Below are 18650 nucleotides of genomic sequence, written 5' to 3'. Positions count from 1 at the left end.
GCAGCTAATCCAGTTTGACTTCAGTCAGAGCACCTGATCTGCATGCTTGTTGAGGGGCTGTGGCTAAAAGTATTAGAGACACAGGATCAGCAGGAGAGTCAGGCAACTGGTATTATTTTAATAGGAAAAATCCATATCCTTCTCAGTTTAGGTTCCCTTTAAGGATCCAACATGCTGGATCCTAAGGAATTGGGTGGCCGGCATACACACACTAGATGAGCAAACAATCGTTGGCCAAAGCCATTGTTACCTAGTGTGTGTAGTACCTACCTTAAAAAGAACTAGAGACGAAGCACCCTCAAGTATTGTACCATATCAATTGGAGCATGACCGTAAACACCTACCCTGTTTTCTGTTTCATTCTTCTCTGCTAAATCTGCCTGTTATCAGCCCTAATAAGAATCCCCGACTGAGCGTTCAGTATAGCTTTTCCCGGAATGATTATAGCTGAGTCAGTCTTCTGTGATGTCTTTTCAAGCTCAAGTCTGCCCCCTTGTGGCTCTGTTTTGCTGCTATTTATCCTCGAAGCAGCAAAGCAGAGCCACAAGAGGGCAGGCTTGGGCTTGAAAAGACATCACAGAAGACTGACTCAGCTATAATCATTCCGGGGATTCTTATAAGGGCTGATAACAGGCAGATTTAGCAGAGAAGAATGAAACAGAGAGCAGGGGAGGTGTTTACTGTCAGTCATATTCCCATTGATATATATGGTAAAATATGGGTGCTTTGTCTCTGGTACCCTTTAAGAATTTAACGTGTGTGCCACAGTGACAGTGACCATTGAGCACATGTACAGCAACAGCATGCATCATCAGCTACACAGCTAACTTGTGTCTGTGCAGCACAGCCCATTGGTGTCGCCCAAGGGGAATGGGTCCAGATCTCAGACGGGTGATTTTACTCAAAGGTATGTACGCACATTTAGCCTAAATTTAATATACACGCAGTGGACACGCACAGGTTAAGGGGGTATAAAGAGTAACTGTCCACATCTGTTCGCCTGCAATTACAGCAGTCTGTATAAAAGGTCATTGAGGTTCTGGACTCACGACAACAGCAAAATCAAAAGAGCAGCCAAAGGTCCTGTGAGAGAAGGTTGCAACTTTAATAGAGGTAGCAACTTTAATAGAGTCATCTTGTTTGAAATAAGTGCTCTGCTTTTTGCTTTTGACCTCAGTCCGAATAACTCCTTGTGCTGTAAATTCTTGGAATGCTTTGATCTCTCTCTCTACTAGCAGAAAATATAGAAGCTGAAAGCAGAAGTCAGCTGTTATTGTCTCACACTGCCCCCTAGTGATAAGTGGCAATACCTACACATTACAGCAGTACAAATTAGAAGCAAGGAAATGTAAAAACTAAGAAATACAAAAAAGTGCTAAAATAAATTAGCCTGGAGCACTTGCAAGCCTCTAAATAAAGTGGCAGGTAAAGGGTTAATTTGCTCGATACTGCTCCCCACAACAGTCTAGTGCAGAAGTTGAGGAGACAAGGACTGGGGCAGAATCTGTGTGCATAGATAAGGAACTGGCTAATAGAAAGCAAAGAGTTGTGGTCAATGGATCACATTCCAACATACGGGTGACTATTAGCAGTGGGGTCCCATAGGGATTGGTACTAGGTCCAGTATTCTTCAATTTATTTTTTAATGGATGACATAGAAAGTAATGTTACTATTTTTGCAGATGATAGAACATTGTGCAGAATCATCAACTCTTAGGAAGAGAGGGACATATTGCAGCAAGATCTGGATAGGATGGCTATATAGGCACATAAATGGCAGACAAAATTCAATGTTGAAAAATATAAAGTCATGCATCTTGGTTGTACCAACGGTCTAGCACCATGCAAAATATACGAGATACAGATGGGGACATCAAGCTTGGAGATGGACTTAGGAGTACTTGTTGACAAAAACTTAAATAAGTGTATTAAATGCCAAGCTGCTCTAGCTAAAGCAAATAAAAACTTGGGATGCAATAAAAGGCAAATAAAAACTCAGGATGCTAGCATAATATTGCCCCTGTTTAGCTCTCTTGTAAGGCCACATCTGGAATATAGAATTCAGTTCAGGGCACCGCATTAAATGAGGGACATTGACGTTTTAGGACAGGTGCAGAGACAAGCAACAAACTAATTAGAGAGATAGAAGGTCTCACTTACCAAAACTGGGCTCATTCAGTTTGGAGAAAAGACACCTTTGAGGAGATCTAGTTAACATGTATAAATACTTCAGAGGCAAATATAAAAGCTTGAGATGAGCTTTTTGTCCCTAGGCTTGTGTAAAGGACTAGGGGACATGTGTATGGAGGAAAAAGTGTTTGCCATTTATTTAGAACAGGGTTCTTTACAGTAAGAGTGATTCAATTGTGGAATGTATTACAACAGGAAGTAGTTACAGCAAATTCTATACCTGCGCTTACGAGGGGCTTAGATGCTTTCCTTAAATTAAAAGACATAAACAGACTAGGTCATTTCTGGCAGTGTTGATCCAGGAAATTTATCTGACTGCCACCTAGAGTCAAGAAGGAATTTTTTCCATTCCAGGGATAATTGGTCGAAGCCTTGTAAGGTTTTTTTCCCTTCCTATGGAACAACAGAGATATGTGAGGGTGCAGGCTTGTATTGTACCTTATATTTTGGTTGAAGTCGATCTAAATCCAAATAACTGTGTAACATTTTTGGAAGAACTTACAAACCCCATTCAGACAGCTGCCAGGCTTGGATTCTAGAACCACAAGTACAGCATTGTGCTGCCTGGTAAAATTACGCTGCTAGAGGACAAAGTAAAGATCTAGTGCCGAAACGTTGTGTGCTTTTTTGCTGCTATGGAATAAATTTTCTGCTATAACTGCACAAATCCAGGTGGAGACCCAGTCTTCTTTTTTCTGCTGGACAAAGTAAAGATAGAATTCCACCAGTTTGTCTCTCTCGTAGTCCTGAATCCATCGTCACGTTATCAGGCACAAATGTTACACATTTTAACAAAAAGTAGTGAGAGTATCTTACCTCTCCTCCATTATACCAACTGAAACTTCTTCTTGGGACAGATATTTTGCAATTCCCACTTATAACTCAATAATGTATGGGAAGTTCTTGTAGGTAAATAATGTATGGGAAGTACTTGCAGGTGACCATGAGTCCTCTGTTGACAGGGCCATTTTTAGGCATAGGAAACCCAGGCAGATGCGTAGGAACTACAACTGTAGGAAGGGGTCACCCTAGATGCCTAAGGTGACAACTGTAGGAAGGGGTCTTAACATACTGTACTTTATGGAATTCTTACAGCCAACTTCTAGTTTCATTAAGAAAGGGATGGATGGTGATTTTAACACCTAAATGGGTACTGCTGTGTCAATTGTTGCAAATGTGAATTGGATTTCCAGGACAATATTGTAGCCTGTGAAGACCCAGGCAGTACAGAAACAGTAGGAAGTTCATAAAGTGGATACACAACCTTCTAATCCATTCTTGGAAGGGTTTGTGAAATGTGTTCAGTGAGTTTAGGCCAGTGAGATGTATATAGCCTGTTAATAATCTGTGTATTTCTGTAAACAATAAATTTCTTATTGGTGCCTACAAAGCTAATTGAAGTAGGCTATGATCTTCCTGTCCACTAGATTAGGGTAGGGTAGGACAAATGATTGCCTAGGGTGCAAAAATGGCCAGAAACAGCCCTGTATGTACATCCCCAAAACAACAGACGCCAAGCCAGTAACCGAAGTTTTACTTTTCAATGGCATGTATTAAATATGAAAAAAAAAAAATCAACAATCTCAAAAACAAAAAGTACACATTACAAGCTCTTAAATTTAGCATTTTATAAAATCAGTTATAATAAACCTAAACCAATGAAAAAAATAGACAATTTACAAGAATAAAAGTGCACATCAACTTGTGCGAATATTTAGATAAAAAAAATCTCTGTGCCACATTATCACTCTTTGGAGTGTAATCACTAAACTGCGGTAAGCAGAATATTGTGCGTAAAGTCTTCCGCGTGATGAGTAGAGTGTAATCGAATACAATACATGCAATGCATTGCTCGCTACCCTTCATGCATAAAATGTTATGCAGATTATTCTAATTACCGCAGTTTAGTGAATACACCCCTTTATTTGAAAGTGAAACCAATTGCACTTAAGGTAAGGAAGTAATCAATATTTGGCAGATTGTCTATGGAAAAGGTCGGGTCAGCAAGAATCTCCTTTCTGCGATTGTCTCCACAAATGGCGTGGTGCTTTCTGGAAATGGTCAGGTCAGTAAGAATCTCCTTTTCCTGCGACTGTCCCCACAAATGAAGTTGTGTTTTCTGGAAATTATGAGGTCCAAGAATCTCCTTTCTGCAACTGTCTCGGTGAACGAAGTTGCGCTTTCCAAAATAGACTCCAGTGCTTAAAAACTGGATCGGAATCTTTTTCTAGATTTTTGAAAGCATCAAGGGTTTTGGTAAAGAAGGAAATTCACTGGTCGTCATGACAATGGAAAGTTTCCCCCAAAAATAAAAAGGCATACTGAAATAATTTTAAGTACGGTAGTCTGTGATTGTTTTTTCGGCTCTGTCCCACCACTGTCTGGATCTCATACCAGACACGACACCCTTCTTGGGGAAAGAGGCCTTTTCTTGAGGTGCAAGGCCACATGAACACCAACAACATGTGTTCTTACTGAGCTTTCTGGACTTGACTGCCACCCCACAATTCCAGTCTTGTTTTATCTTTTTTTAATCTCCACTTTGGAATATTATTACGCAGGAGAAGAAGTCCCCTTGTCACATGCCTAGTTCTGACAAAAAACGTTGCTTGCCGACAACAGAATTTTGGATCTAGGCAAGAGCTAAAGCACACCATGAGTCCTGACGGAGAGGAACATTGAGTCCGGATTGCTGGCTCAAGCCATTTTGACTAAAAGGGTATTCATCTGCAATAAATTTTAGCTCGTGCGACCCGGGTACAAGATCATCTGTTTGGCTTTGACCCTATAAATATAAAAAAAATAAAATAAAATATGAAATAAGAAAACATTGGTGTGAAAGCCCAGAAGCCCAGAACAAAAACCAGGGAAAACAAAATGACACCCTCAAAACCGTTAAGTCCACAAATTGGGTCGAAGACTTTCAGCACCATATTTTATTACTCCCAATCTACAAAGCAGTGTACCCTCGACCACTGGTACCCAAATGTAATGTGATTGTATTCATTTTATTGGAGTTTGATATTGGATTTTATCTAACAGAAGTAGTTTATGCTTAGACATATTTATTTACAGGTACTTTTACTTGGATGGAATGTGGAGGTGACCAACTCTTCCAAGCTTCGATCCATTTGTTTAAGAGGAGGAATGAAGATTTCTTATATTGGCGGTTATGAAAATGTGTGATTGAAGGGAAGATGAACACCTGACACTTGAGCGTTTTTTTCACAACCTTATAATTTTAGTTGGTAATAGCTGGTAGGCCTTTTAAGATCGTATGGTGTCTGTTGCACCTTGTTGAACATACACTCGGGTGATGTATTGTACTTAGTGTGCTGGTTTTTGGAACTTATAAAGTTCACAAATGATTACATCTTGGTTTGATTGCTGCAGCCGAATAGTTGGGTACAGCTGAGAGTGCTTAGGTGGGGTTGACCCAACTTTTATCTTTTCAGCACAGATCTCTTACTTCTCACTATATATGGCAAGCATCTTATTCAGTGCATTGAAAGTTTTAGGAAAAATAAACCATATTAAAAAAAATAAAATTCAAAAACTGGAACTGGGCTTTCATAAATTAATAAAAACTGGAGGGAGTTCAAACATCTAAGTGATTTATTACAGTTTAGCAGGCTCTATATATTATTATTTATTGTATTATATATATCAGTTTTCTGTGTTGCCTGTATTTGTGAACTCACCTGGGAACCAATCGCCTGCCCGTACTGTGCAGAAAGGACAGGTTCTGTTTTTAAAACTGGTGTGGAGTCTGTCGTTACTGAGGATGGGGAGGTATTGGCTGAAGTGGATGACCCTGAAATAGAACACAGGTTATAATCAGCTAGTCAAAATTACACACAAAAGTCACAATGAAGCATGAAACAGAAGGAATTAATGAGGGTAATAAACTAATCAGAAGACTGGGAACGATAACTGGGCAATGGTCTCTTTATTGTAAGAGTGATGCCACATCATTACTATAGAACACACACCACTGAGGAGGTGTCTCTGGTTACCTGTAGAAGTTTTCCCTTTCACATTTTTGGGCTTTCTCTTTCGTGTCTGTATGCTTTCTTTCTTCATGGCTAGAGGACGAGGAACCTAAGGAACAAGAATATTTTATTTAACACCTAAGAACACCTGTTAGCAGAATGACTATGAACTGTATAAGTTACAACTCTTAAAAATATGTCCAATCAAAGACAAGGTTCATTACTTCTCCAGCTTGGCCTCAGTTGTACCTTGTTCTTTTTTCGGTCAACATATTCCTGAAATGCTGTCCAATCAGGTGTTTAGTTGTTTTTTGTTTTTTTTTAGTCAAATGAGACAACAATGTCATGCCTACAAAGTGGTGCTGCTAGGTTTGGGTTCCAGGGGCCCAGTGCCCTGACTCTCCCGCAGGTGCCCTGCATCCCTAGACACCTAGTACATTCTAAAATAAATAAGATGCCCACCCCCGGATCAGCTGATCAGCTGCAATGCTATGCTGCGCGAGGTGCGTAGCGGTAATTCGAGGCTATAGCGGCTGCATTTAACGCCGCCTCGGAGTATAGCGGCAGCGGTGAGAGACGTCATTCGGCTCTCACCACGCCAAACTGAGCGGCGACGAATCAATATGCACCCGCCCACCCCCAGATCTGCAGGACGAGGATGATCATGACTGTATTTGTTATACGGTGGACATGATGGATGTTCTTGTTCTATACGGTGTGGACATGATAAATGCATTCGTTATACGGTGGATATGATGAGTGTTCTTGTAATATTGTAGACATGATAGCTCTACTTGTTATAGATGTAGTGGACATTATTATTTGTTATATACAGATATGGATATGATGGTGTTCTTGTTATATACGTAGTGGAGATCCTGGCTGTATTTGTTATATACGGATATGGATATGATGGTGTTCTTGTTATATACGTAGTGGAGATCCTGGCTGTATTTGTTATATACGGATATGGATATGATGGTGTTCTTGTTATATACGTAGTGGAGATCCTGGCTGTATTTGTTATATACGGATATGGATATGATGGTGTTCTTGTTATATACGTAGTGGAGATCCTGGCTGTATTTGTTATATACGGATATGGATATGATGGTGTTCTTGTTATATACGTAGTGGAGATCCTGGCTGTATTTGTTATATACGGATATGGATATGATGGTGTTCTTGTTATATACGTAGTGGAGATCCTGGCTGTATTTGTTATATACGGATATGGATATGATGGTGTTCTTGTTATATACGTAGTGGAGATCCTGGCTGTATTTGTTATTTGGTGGATATGATGGGTGTTCTTGTTATATATGTAATGGACATGATTCTTTGTTATACGGTGGATAAGATGGGTGTTCTTGTTATATATGTAGTGGACATGATTATTTGTTATACGGTGGATATGATGGGTGTTCTTGTTATATATGTAATGGACATGATTATTTGTTATACGGTGGATAAGATGGGTGTTCTTGTTATATATGTAGTGGACATGGTGGCTGTATTTGTTATACTGAGGATATTATGGGTGTTCCTCCCACATTCCAAAAACACATATGACTATGGTAGAGATTAGATTGTGAGCCCCTCTGAGGGACAGTTAAGTGACAAGACAACATACTCTATACAGCGCTGCATAATATGTCGGCACTATATAAATACTAAATAATAATAAAATAATAATAATGATGGGTGTTCAGGTTATATATGGCATGGACTTGCTAAATGTATGTTATATATATGGTGGATATAATGGGTATTCTTGTTATATACATAGTGGACATGATGGAATTCCAGATGAAATTAATAATAAAACATTAGAGGAGTAGAAGGACTGCTTGCAGTAAGGCAAAATGTATTTTTGCTCCAACTATTTATTTTGATTCTTTATTACAAAGTGTAACTATGGTACCCTAAAGTTTACTTTATACAGCCAGCGTGGTAGACCACTGATGATAAAATACTTGGTGGTGCCCTCTGCTGGTATATGCAGAAACTTACCCCATGAAGTTTCATGTAAAGGCCACAGGCGTTGCACACCGGCTCTCCGTCAGAGTTCCGCCTCCACAGGGTGGTGGTGACTGTGTGGCAGTTTGTACAACATAATCCCGCTCGTCTGGAAGAAGACTGTAAGGAGAGTAACAGAGAGGAAATATAAGAAGCAGTCCACAGTATTAACCTTCTGGATGTATGACTCTCTATGGATAAAATACAATACTAAAATGTTATCCAGAAGCAAGAGCCACCAGATTCTAATGGAAGATATTTATCCAGATAGATTAATCACTCCAACTCCACCCCATCCTATCTACATAGATAAATCACACCACCTCACAATAAAATCCAACATATTTCACCCCCTCAAACTTATGCTGGGTACACACCATGCGGTTTCCCGCTCGATCCGCGGGTCGATCGGGATCGAATCGACTATTTCCGACGTGCATGCAAAATTGACAGGAGGAACGATCGAAGGCCGAATCAATCCCGATTGACCCGCGGATCGTGCGGGAAAACGCATGGTGTGTACCCAGCATTAGTTAGGGGTACAAAGTGCTACAGTGCCATGTGCAAAAAAGACTACATTAAATATACAGTACATTGAAAGTCACAAAGTATAGCTTTCCAGCTCTATTAGCAGCCACAGCTTTAAAACTATTGATTATAGATAATCTGTTACCATCGCCCATATCTCTCTCTATTAGGCTGAATGCGCTTATGTAAATAAACCCAACCACAAACATGCCATAGTACTCACAAGCAAGCAATGTGTCAGTCCATGAACTTTGAAAAAGGCGCTGCCAATCACCCAGAGATTGTCTTTAGGCACTCTGGCTGTACATTGATGGATTATACTATGTATGTGCGAGATAATGCTGAATAGATGTACGGGTCAGACCTCCTGTGTCCCTGCACTGTATTTACAGTGTGAATTAAAAAAAAAGCTACAGGCCACAAGAAAAGTGAAGAGACCTAAGGAAGTCCTAATTATTACTCATTATCTCTGTAAGTCCAATCAACCTAATTAAAGGGGCACTACAGCGAAAAACTGTAAAATTTAAAATATGTGCAAACATACAGTATACAAATAAGAAGTACATTTTTTCCAGAGTAAAATGAGCCATAAATTACTTTTCTCCTATGTTGCTGTCACTTACAGTAGGCAGTAGAAATCTGACAGAAGTGACAGGTTTTGGACTAGTCCATCTCTTCATAGGGGATTCTCAGCAAGGCTTTTATTCTTTATAAAGATATTCCCGAAAAAGGATTTAAACAATGATGCTGGCCAGCTTCCCTGCTCCCTACACAGTTTTTTGGCAGTTGGACAGAGCAACTGCCATTCACTAAGTGCTTTTGAAAATAAATATATCCCTGAGAATACCCTATAAAGAGATGGACTAGTCCAAAACCTGTCACTTCAGTCAGATTTCTACTACCTACTGTAAGTGACAGCAACATAGGAGAAAAGTAATTTATGGCTCATTTTACTGTGGAAAGAAATGTACTTCTTATTTGTAAATGTTTGCACATCTTTTAAATGTTACTTTTTCGCTGTAGTGCCCCTTTAAAGAAAACTCCGACCAAAAATTTAACTTTATCCCAATCAGTAGCTGATACCCCCTTTTACATGAGAAATCTATTCCTTTTCACAAACAGACCATCAGGGGGCGCTGTATGACTGATATTGTGGTGAAAGCCCTCCCACAAGTAACCCCTCCCACAAGAAAAGTTCGAACTTTTGTGGGAAACAGCTGTTTTCAACTGCCAAAAACCATGCAGCAGCTACATCACCTGCCAACAGTAAAATGTTCACTGGAGTTCCTCTTTAAAGAGAACCTGAACTGAAAATAAAAAGTCAAAATAACCATACACAGGTCATACTTACCTCCTGTGTAGTCTACTACCCAATCTCTTTCTCCTCTCCTGCATCCCATTTGTCCACTGTGAACAATGAATTTCTCTGTCCCCCATTTAAAAATGGCCATTACCCCCAACAGCTTCCTAGTCAGCACACTGTTAAACTGTAATATCAACCACTTGAGCCATAGGGAAACATGGACATTACCTTGTACATTCAGTTGTAACTGACAGCTGCTGATATATAACTGACAGTAACTGGTATATTTCAGTTCTGACAAAATATTGTCAGAACTGGAAGGGATCACTGTAAGGAGAAAATGGTGAGCTTCTGAGAGGAACTGATGGTGAGGTTAGTATGTAATATTCATTTGCATCTACGCCATGTGTTTATTTTAAATAATTTTCCTCGCTTTAGGTTCCCTTTAAGCACATTTCTGAAACGGGTTTGCTTTAAGGCTAGGTTTCCATTTGTACGAAAACGGGCCGATTCCTTGGCCACTGATTCGGATGGAATTTGGCAGCCTATAGAACTATATGCAGAGCATCCGAATTTGTGGGCGATTAGAAATCGGAGGCCCTGCAGCATAAATGCGCACGTCACCGTCTGAATCCCATAGCCAATCATATCGCGGCTAGAGGGATTCAGCTGCGAGACACAGCTGTGCCGGCATCGCGTCTCGCAAGACGCTTGCCACGCACAAGTGGAAACAGGGTCTTATAGTGCTCAGTGGCGCAGTGTAATGATGTGATCATACAGGGCCCTTATCTGACTCATGAACTACTGTAACTAAACCCTCCCTTCACTGTTGAGATCAGGACTGGTTCTCTCATGAAGCAAGGTGAAACATTTGCATCAGGCGCAGAGATTTCAAGGGCAGCATGTTTGTGTTTGTTTACACTAACAGCATGCAGTCAGAATAGGAGAAGCAAGAGGAGAGCGAGGGGAAGAGGTCATCATTGGGGAAAAGCAGCTTGTTGTGCTGTGTGCGGAGTCTGACAGTGAGTGAGGAGGGGGGAGGCAGGAGAGCAACAATGTTTCATTTGACTTGCACAGCAGTAGGGAGGAGGTGGCACTGCTGACCTGACTGGGGAGGAATGGAGTGGCTGAGGGTCAGCAGTTTGTTTGTCACAGACTCGCAGCCAGCCAGTGTGATATTGTGTTGAGCTGCAGCATGTCATGTGATATCATTAAAAGAAGCGGAGTAAATTGTTGGGTGCTGTGCGATGATTCCAAATCGGGTTGGGTGGGGGGGAATGGTGGCACATCGAGACCTAATTATTGCTGGTTACATTTCATAAGGTTACACTGTGAGTTCATTTTTTAAAAGTGAGTGACTGGTTTAGGATCAAAAGTGTAACCTGATGTGAGCTCCTCTGGGGACAGTCAGTGACATGACTATGTACTCTGTAAAGTACTGCATGAGATGTCAGTGCTATATAATACATAATAATAATATGGTAGGACATAATTAGACTATGACTATGGTAGGATTAGATTGTGAGTTTCTCTGAGGAGTCAGTCACATGACTATGGGCTTGATTCACAAAGCGGTGATAACTCAGTTATCACGCCTAAAAGACTTTAGGCGTGATAAGCCCTGCAAAGCTGAGTTATCACCGATTTGTGCTGCTATTCGCGCGAAGCTCCCGCGCACAAAGTTTTGCGCGCGCGCAAAGTCCCATAGGGCTCAATGGACGCTGCGCGCGAAGCACGGTACACTGCGCGCGCAGCGCGGTGCGCTACTCGCGCAAAACTTTGCGCGCGGGAGATCGCGCGAGTTTCTTCTTATCACGCCTAAACTGAGTTTAGGCGTGATAAAGGGCTTTTCACAGGCGTGCAAACACTTTGCACCGCTTTGTGAATCAGGCCCTATGTTCTCTGTAAAGTGCTGCAGAAGATGTCAGTGCTATATAAATGCATAATAATAATAATAATAATAATAATAATATGGTAGGACATTAGACTATGAATTTGTCAGGATTAGATTGTGAGCTCCTCTAAGGACAGTCAGTGACATGACTATGTTCTCTATAAAGTGCTGCTGCAGAAGATGTCAGTGCTGTATAAATACATAATAATAATATGCTAGGACATTAGACTAAGACTATGGTATGATTAGACTGTGAGCTCCTTTGAGGAACATTAAGTGACATGACTATGTACTCTGTAAAGGTCTGTGCAAAAAACACAAGTGACATATCAATTAGGGCCAGTTCCCACTACATGCAGTGCAATGCAGCTACATAGCCGCATTGCACCACGGCTGAACTGAAAACAGTGCAAGGCAATGGAACAGTTTCCATTGCGTGCAAGTTATGCGGAGTGATCAGAGGGCCTACAGCATGCTGCAGATTCTCGCACGGCCGCATCCGCCCGCATCCACGTCCCCTCTCCTCTTCACTTCGTGAGATGTAAAAGTGATGTGAATGAGAGTGGAAGTGATGCGATGCGGCTAGGTAGCCGCACTCCCATCACTTCACAAATGGAAAAGGGACCTAACAACAATTCTGAAAGGAACAATCACACCCAGCTAGTAATCAGTCTTCTACTCAGGATGTAGTGTGCCCAGGAGACAGGGAGGAGACGGGGACTTCTTTAACATTGTTATGGCCATGGAACGGACCTTTCAATCCATCTGAACACAGTTTATTGTACATAACTAAAAGAATTTCAAGGCCATGAATCAAAGTAAAAACCCCACCAAAAACACATTAAAACATGCTCAACTCTGACTGGGTGGACTTGTTGTGGAACATGTGTCATTTCCCAGAGAGAAACTGTAAGGAAAGATGGAGGAGGGCTGAAATATCCCTGCCATCGCCATGCAACGGGATCGCACCTCATTTTTACTTGTAACTCTGCTATGGAAACGCGGAGACTTTACAGGGGTGAAGAGTGGTGTGACGTTCATCTGTTAACTCGATGGGGCCATTTTTAGTAACAGCCAAACTACTGCAAGATTACCAACACAAGATTTCTATACTTATATTTGATAGATTTCAAGCAAAGTCTTGTTTTGTACGGCAGTATGATACTAGGAGAAACACAGGTGCCAATAAGGTTAAAATACACTAAAAACTGTTGAAAAAGGGAGGTAGTATAATAGGCTGGCACGTCGATGTCACGTCATGTGACGCCCTGTTGCCATGGAGATGCGACGTGGGAATCAGTGAGCGAGGTGAGTTTCATATTCCCTGCCACCCACTCGCAACTCTGCAGGGAGGGCTGCTTAATGTTTGCCCAGCGCCGCCCGAAATTGGTCACATGGGCATGCTCTTGGCAGCTTAACTGCTTCTGGAATTAATGCCTGTGTGAGTACCAGCAGGTTGCTAGTAAAGAAGAAAGTTGAAGATTCGGCTATCCTGCCCCCTCCCCATGCAGCCATGTTCTGGCCTCTGCAGTGGTGCAGATACAAGAGGATGATGTGCACACATGTGTCAGTGTGGAGGGCAGGGGGGAAACAGAGGTGTGGCGAGTGGCACGTGCGTGACATCACGTGGCAGGCGGGAAAGCAACGTGAACAATGGGATCGGCCTCGCTGGGGTTGAGTAGATCCACCAGGAAGATCGCTCCTTTGTCAGGGGGTCACTGGCTGCCGTACACATGCCTACTTGTTGGCTGAGGCGGTCGTTATTGGCCGCCTTAAAGAGGAACTCCAGTGAAAATAATGTAGTAAAAAAAGTGCTTCATTTTTTACCATAATTATGTATAAATGATTTAGTCAGTGTTTGCTCATTGTAAAATCTTTCCTCTCCCAGATTCACATTCTGACATTTATTACATGGAGACATTGTTACTGTGGGCAGGTTATTTAGCTGTTTCTAGCTGCTCTGGCTGTTAGACAGCTAATAACAGCTGTTTCCTGTCTCTGAACATTGTTACATTGTGGCTGTTTGCCAGGAGTACCGCGGTCTTCAGAGGTTCTTGTGGGAGGGATTTCAGCACAAAATCAGTCACACAGCGCCCCCTGATGGTCTGTTTGTGAAAATCATTGTCTTTCTCATGTAAAATGGGGTATCAGCTACTGATTGGGAAAAAGTTCAATTCTTGGTTGGAGTTTCTCTTTAAGTCAGGCGAATGTATGACGCTTAGGGCTGATTGGCCAGGGCTCTCTTCCCCTTTTGTCTCTCAATGTTGTGTAATGTGCACACATATATTCCACCCCTGTGTGAAGATATATATGTAGTTGATTTGTTCACTGCATAAGCTGTAATCTACCATTGCTTTGAATTGTTAAGTGTTATATTGTATTGTTATACCCTGTGTTCTGTTGTACATACTTTCTGTTGTGCAGTGCATGGAAGATGCTGGCACTATATGAATTCACCTATGCAAGATTGCTCACGTGCTTCACCTCTCCCATGGAATGCCCTGCCACAACACATCCATCACTCTCCAACCTTTAATATCTATAAATGTGTCCTCAAAACTCACCTTTTCCATATGCTTTACCTTATGCCATTTCCCTTTTGACCTCTGGCCAAGTTGTCCTCCTACTAGATAACACTGCCTCTAGGTATCAAGATTGTATACTACCCCACCTCTTGCCCCGAACACGTTGATTCCAGTGCAGGAGATTTGGGCGCAGCCGGCGCCACCATACGCCATAATAGAAATTACGGCTATAGCAGCGCACAGGGAGTAACTTTGGCGCCGTCAGAAGACGGAGCTGAAGTTACTTATAAAACACTATAATTCGGCCTCCAGCAATTGATGGAAGTCGAATTATTTCATCCCCCACCATCCATGGCGGCTTGGAGGGGGAATAGTATTTAAGACGACTTGTGCAGCAGAAGGATCAGCCAGTCTCCTGCGCCGATATCTCTCGTAAGCCTTGCCCCCCCTTTAGATTGTAAGCTCACAAGGGCAGGGCTCTATCACCATTTAGTGTCTTGGATTTTGTTATGCATTTATTAATATTCATTTTGTTAGTATAATTACCATTTCTGTACGTTATACCAATCCTGTATTTTGTATATTGGTGTACACCATTGTCTGCATTATTTTGTACCCCATGTTTGTTTCTTACTTTGTACAGTGCCACAGAATATGTTGGCACTTTATAAATCAATAATAATAATAAAAAAACATCCTAACCCTCTAAGATTTTGGATTCATCCAAAGGCAATTTTCCAGCAGGATGAGCCATGTCAGATATCCAGGCGTTTATCTGTAATGCGCGGTCTGCGAGGCGCTGCGGGCCAGGGAAGGGGTTAAGTCCTCATCAGTTGGCAGCTCCAGAGCTGGAGACAGGCAGAGAAAGGCAGAGGCTCCATTAGCTGCTTCCAAAAATATTGTCTCTGCAAATGTTCCTCCCTCGGCCCTAAATCTGTAGCGTTAGTGATGGACGATGGCAAGGCCCGGGGACTTGTCAAGGACGCAAGAACAGCCATATTTTACTCCTAATTTCCTCTTGGTTTACTTTAAACAAAAGGGGGCCGGTCGTATTTCCCCGGCAACGTTCTGACCTCGTCTGCGAGAAACTCGCACTCTAACTTTGAACTGGGCCGCTTGTTTACATTAAAGGGAGCAGCCAATCGGTCGCACAAATATAGGAGACTCTATTACAATTTTCTGGATTATCTCTGGGAGATATTTATATACACATTCAAAGAGCAATCACTTGCATGAATAATCCATCTTTCATTACAATGTAATAGACACTTCCAGTTCATAATTATTACTTGGATGCCACTTCAGCCTCATGCAACGCTTAGTGGCAGATGCTGCTGACTTCCAGCACTGTAGACTGTCTCTGCTATAGGCTGCAGCATTCCCATGAAATCCTGTCTGTGCTCCGCCCAATCTGGAGTCTGAACAGCAGAGTGATGCAGTAACAGCAGCAGCCTGTGCTAAACAGCCTGAGACTAGGGAGGGTGCACACATCCAATTTTGGTTGCCCAATTTTACTACTTCCAGGTAGTATGTGAGCTTACCTATGCAATCTGTTCACAGCATTCAATATCTGTTGGCCCTCATATTACATGGAAGAGGTAAAATTGGTCAATCAAAATTAGATGTGTGTATGCACCCTAAAGAAGTCTTGTATACACATGAGCCAAGTCACCCATCGGTGATTGGGACTCAATTCCTGTTGCTATGCGGGGGAACGGAAGGCTGATGGAGTGGTGCAGGAGTGATGTCACACAGCAGGAGGAGTTAGCAGGGATAGCAATGCTCTTGACCAGTGCTCGGCTGAGTGGATCTGCCAGGCTGACCGCTGGCAGAGGCATCAAGGTCCACTGTACCCACACTAGATTCAAAGCAGAGTCTAGTGCTATCAAGTTCCATCTAGTGTTGTGTTGGGGGCTTAAGGCTTGTTTCACATATGCTTCTTTGTGACTGTAGTGCGGCAGGGGAGCCCGGGGCAGGACAATAGCACCACACCATTCCTTTTTGCACATGACCCCGCGGCAGACTGTGCAACAGGGTAACAGGCAGCATTGCGTATTATGTTGGTGCTTTATAAATACAATATAATAAATAAACAAATAGGCATAGCTCCGTCCCCAAACAGTGACACGCTTCCTGCTGGACAGGAAGTGCATCACTTCCTCCGATCTGGGCATGCGCACTGCAATGCCACCGCTCAAATCAAATTAGATTGTTGTGCTGTCAAACTACAATGCCTGCCGCTTGACAATGCACTGCTGAGCCTGCGTCACCCCGTGAGTAGTGAGATCAGTCTCACAGAGACTAATGACCATTGCAACAGAGGAGTGTACTGCGACGCGATGTGACATGATATGTGTGAAAGTAGCCTAAGTCAGCTTAGCTGCTTCTGGTCATGCGATCAAGTGTTTCAGACAAGTAAAGCTTTAAATACCTCATCCCACACAAATAAAGGCAACAAAGACAACATGTAAACATGTGGACAACTGAAGAATTAAATAGTATATTGAAGGTTGGGTTTAACACCTCTTGGTGTCTCAATTTTCTACAGCTATCTTACCCTGAAGACTGACAATGTTTTTTTTTAGTCTGAAGTTAATCCTTTATATCAGCTGTCCAACTGGCGGCCCACAGGTCTGCACTCACTTGCCTGGGCAATTTTTTGTATCAGGCCCACCTTTTGTTTGTGCATGCACCCCCCCCCCCCCCAGCAGAACATTGATGCTATGCCCCCTCCAGCCGAAAAATCTGGAGCTAGACACGCCCCCCTGCCCATGAAGTTGGACAACACTGCTTTATATGGTCACTGATCGAGTAGGGATACTCATTTTTTGCATGCAAAATGTAATGCAAATTATTTAGGGATGGAGCCAATACAAATCACCATGAAGTACTAGGTCCAGTTGCAGGGCATGCTGGGTTGTTTTTTGTTTTTTTTTGGCTCCTTTATTTCCCCTCAGACTTAACTAATGCAGCCTGATTGGCTGAAGCCTCTCTCCCTCCCGTTTTCCCCTCGCACACCTCTGTTCCTCTCTGATTGGCCAAAATTTCTCATGCTGAGACAATGCACTTTCTATAGCAGAGCTGGGTGGGAGTGCCTAAAGACTGGGAGGGCGGTGGGCAATGCATACACAATCAGGCAGAGAAGAGTAAGGGAGGAAATTACATCAGGACTGGCTTCAAAATAGCCACAGTTAAAATGGAGAATCCTAAAGGATTTTCTCTTTTTTTACTATAGAACAGGGGATCCTCTAGGCATAGGCAGTACAGGCCATCGCCTGGAGTGCCATTGGTCCTGGGGGGCCCCATATTGATGGATTAATGCCGTCCCCAAATTAAGCCCACCCGGACTAAGCCCCGCCCCATAGGTGTTCTATTACTTGCTTCTGCTGCATCTACTTAGCGTATGTTGGAGGAAACTGCCACCTCTGTGCCTTGTGCATTCTTCTTTCCCCCTTTGTGCCTCCTTTTGTCTCCTTGTGCCTCCTTCAGTCACTTGTGCCATGTCTGACCCCCTGTTTGTCCTTCTGTCTCCGTTTGTGCCTCCTTCTGTCTCCATGTGCCTCCTTCAGTCCCCCTGTGCCACCTCTGCCTCCTTTTGTGCCCCTTTATGCCTCTTTCTGTCCTCCTGTGCCTCCTTGTGTCCCTTTGCCTTTATTTGCCCCCTTGTGCTACCTCTACTCCCTGTTCTTCCTTCAGTCCCACTCTGCCTCCTCCTGTCCTCCTGTGCCTCTTTCTGTCTCTCTTTGTGCCCCCTTCTGTCTCCATGTGCCTATTCAGTCCCCATGTGCCACCTCTGTCCGCTGCGCCTTCCTCTGTCCACCTGCGCCTCCTTCTGTGCCCCTTTGTGCTATCTTCTGTCTCCCTGTGGCTCTTTCTGTCCCCCTCTGCCCACTTCTGCCTCCCTGTGCTTCCTTACATCCCCCTCTGCCATCTTCTATCCCCCTTTTGTGCCTTCTTCTGTCCCCCTTTGTGCATAATTCTGCCCCCCTTTGTGCCTACTACTGTCTCCCTGTGCTTCCTTCTGCCCCCCTTTGTGCTTTTTTCTGTCCCCTGTGTGCCTCCTTCAATCCTCCTGTGCCTCCTTCTTTCATCCCGTGACTCCTTTTGTCCTTCTTTGTGCCTCAGTCTGTCCCCATTGTGCCACCTCCTGCCCCACTTTGTGCCTCCTTCTGCCACACATGGTGCCTCCTTCTGTCCCC

The 18650-nt window shown here is 42.9% G+C and overlaps 1 protein-coding gene across 40 annotated transcripts in view; it reads right to left on the bottom strand.

Moving 5' to 3' along the window:
- Window positions 1-18650, bottom strand: part of GATA5 (GATA binding protein 5) — a 2064317-nt gene that overhangs the window by 152074 nt on the left and 1893593 nt on the right. For 33 of the 40 annotated variants that reach the window (XM_068262901.1, XM_068262917.1, XM_068262896.1 and 30 more), the window contains 4 exons: window positions 8196-8321; window positions 6207-6291; window positions 5892-6004; window positions 3779-4975 (listed from right to left, as the gene is read on the bottom strand). In XM_068262901.1, coding sequence (XP_068119002.1) covers window positions 4823-4975; window positions 5892-6004; window positions 6207-6291; window positions 8196-8321 — 477 coding nt within the window. In that variant the 3' untranslated portion in view covers window positions 3779-4822. Of the gene's footprint in view, window positions 1-3778; window positions 4976-5891; window positions 6005-6206; window positions 6292-8195; window positions 8322-18650 lie in introns of those variants that run through there. The other 7 variants (XR_011025213.1, XR_011025214.1, XR_011025210.1 and 4 more) reach the window with 1 other exon arrangement.

This window comes from Hyperolius riggenbachi, chromosome 12 (genome assembly GCF_040937935.1).
Source record: "Hyperolius riggenbachi isolate aHypRig1 chromosome 12, aHypRig1.pri, whole genome shotgun sequence".
Classification (NCBI taxonomy): Eukaryota; Metazoa; Chordata; class Amphibia; order Anura; family Hyperoliidae; genus Hyperolius; species Hyperolius riggenbachi.
This window is presented reverse-complemented; position numbering and strand designations above follow the sequence as displayed.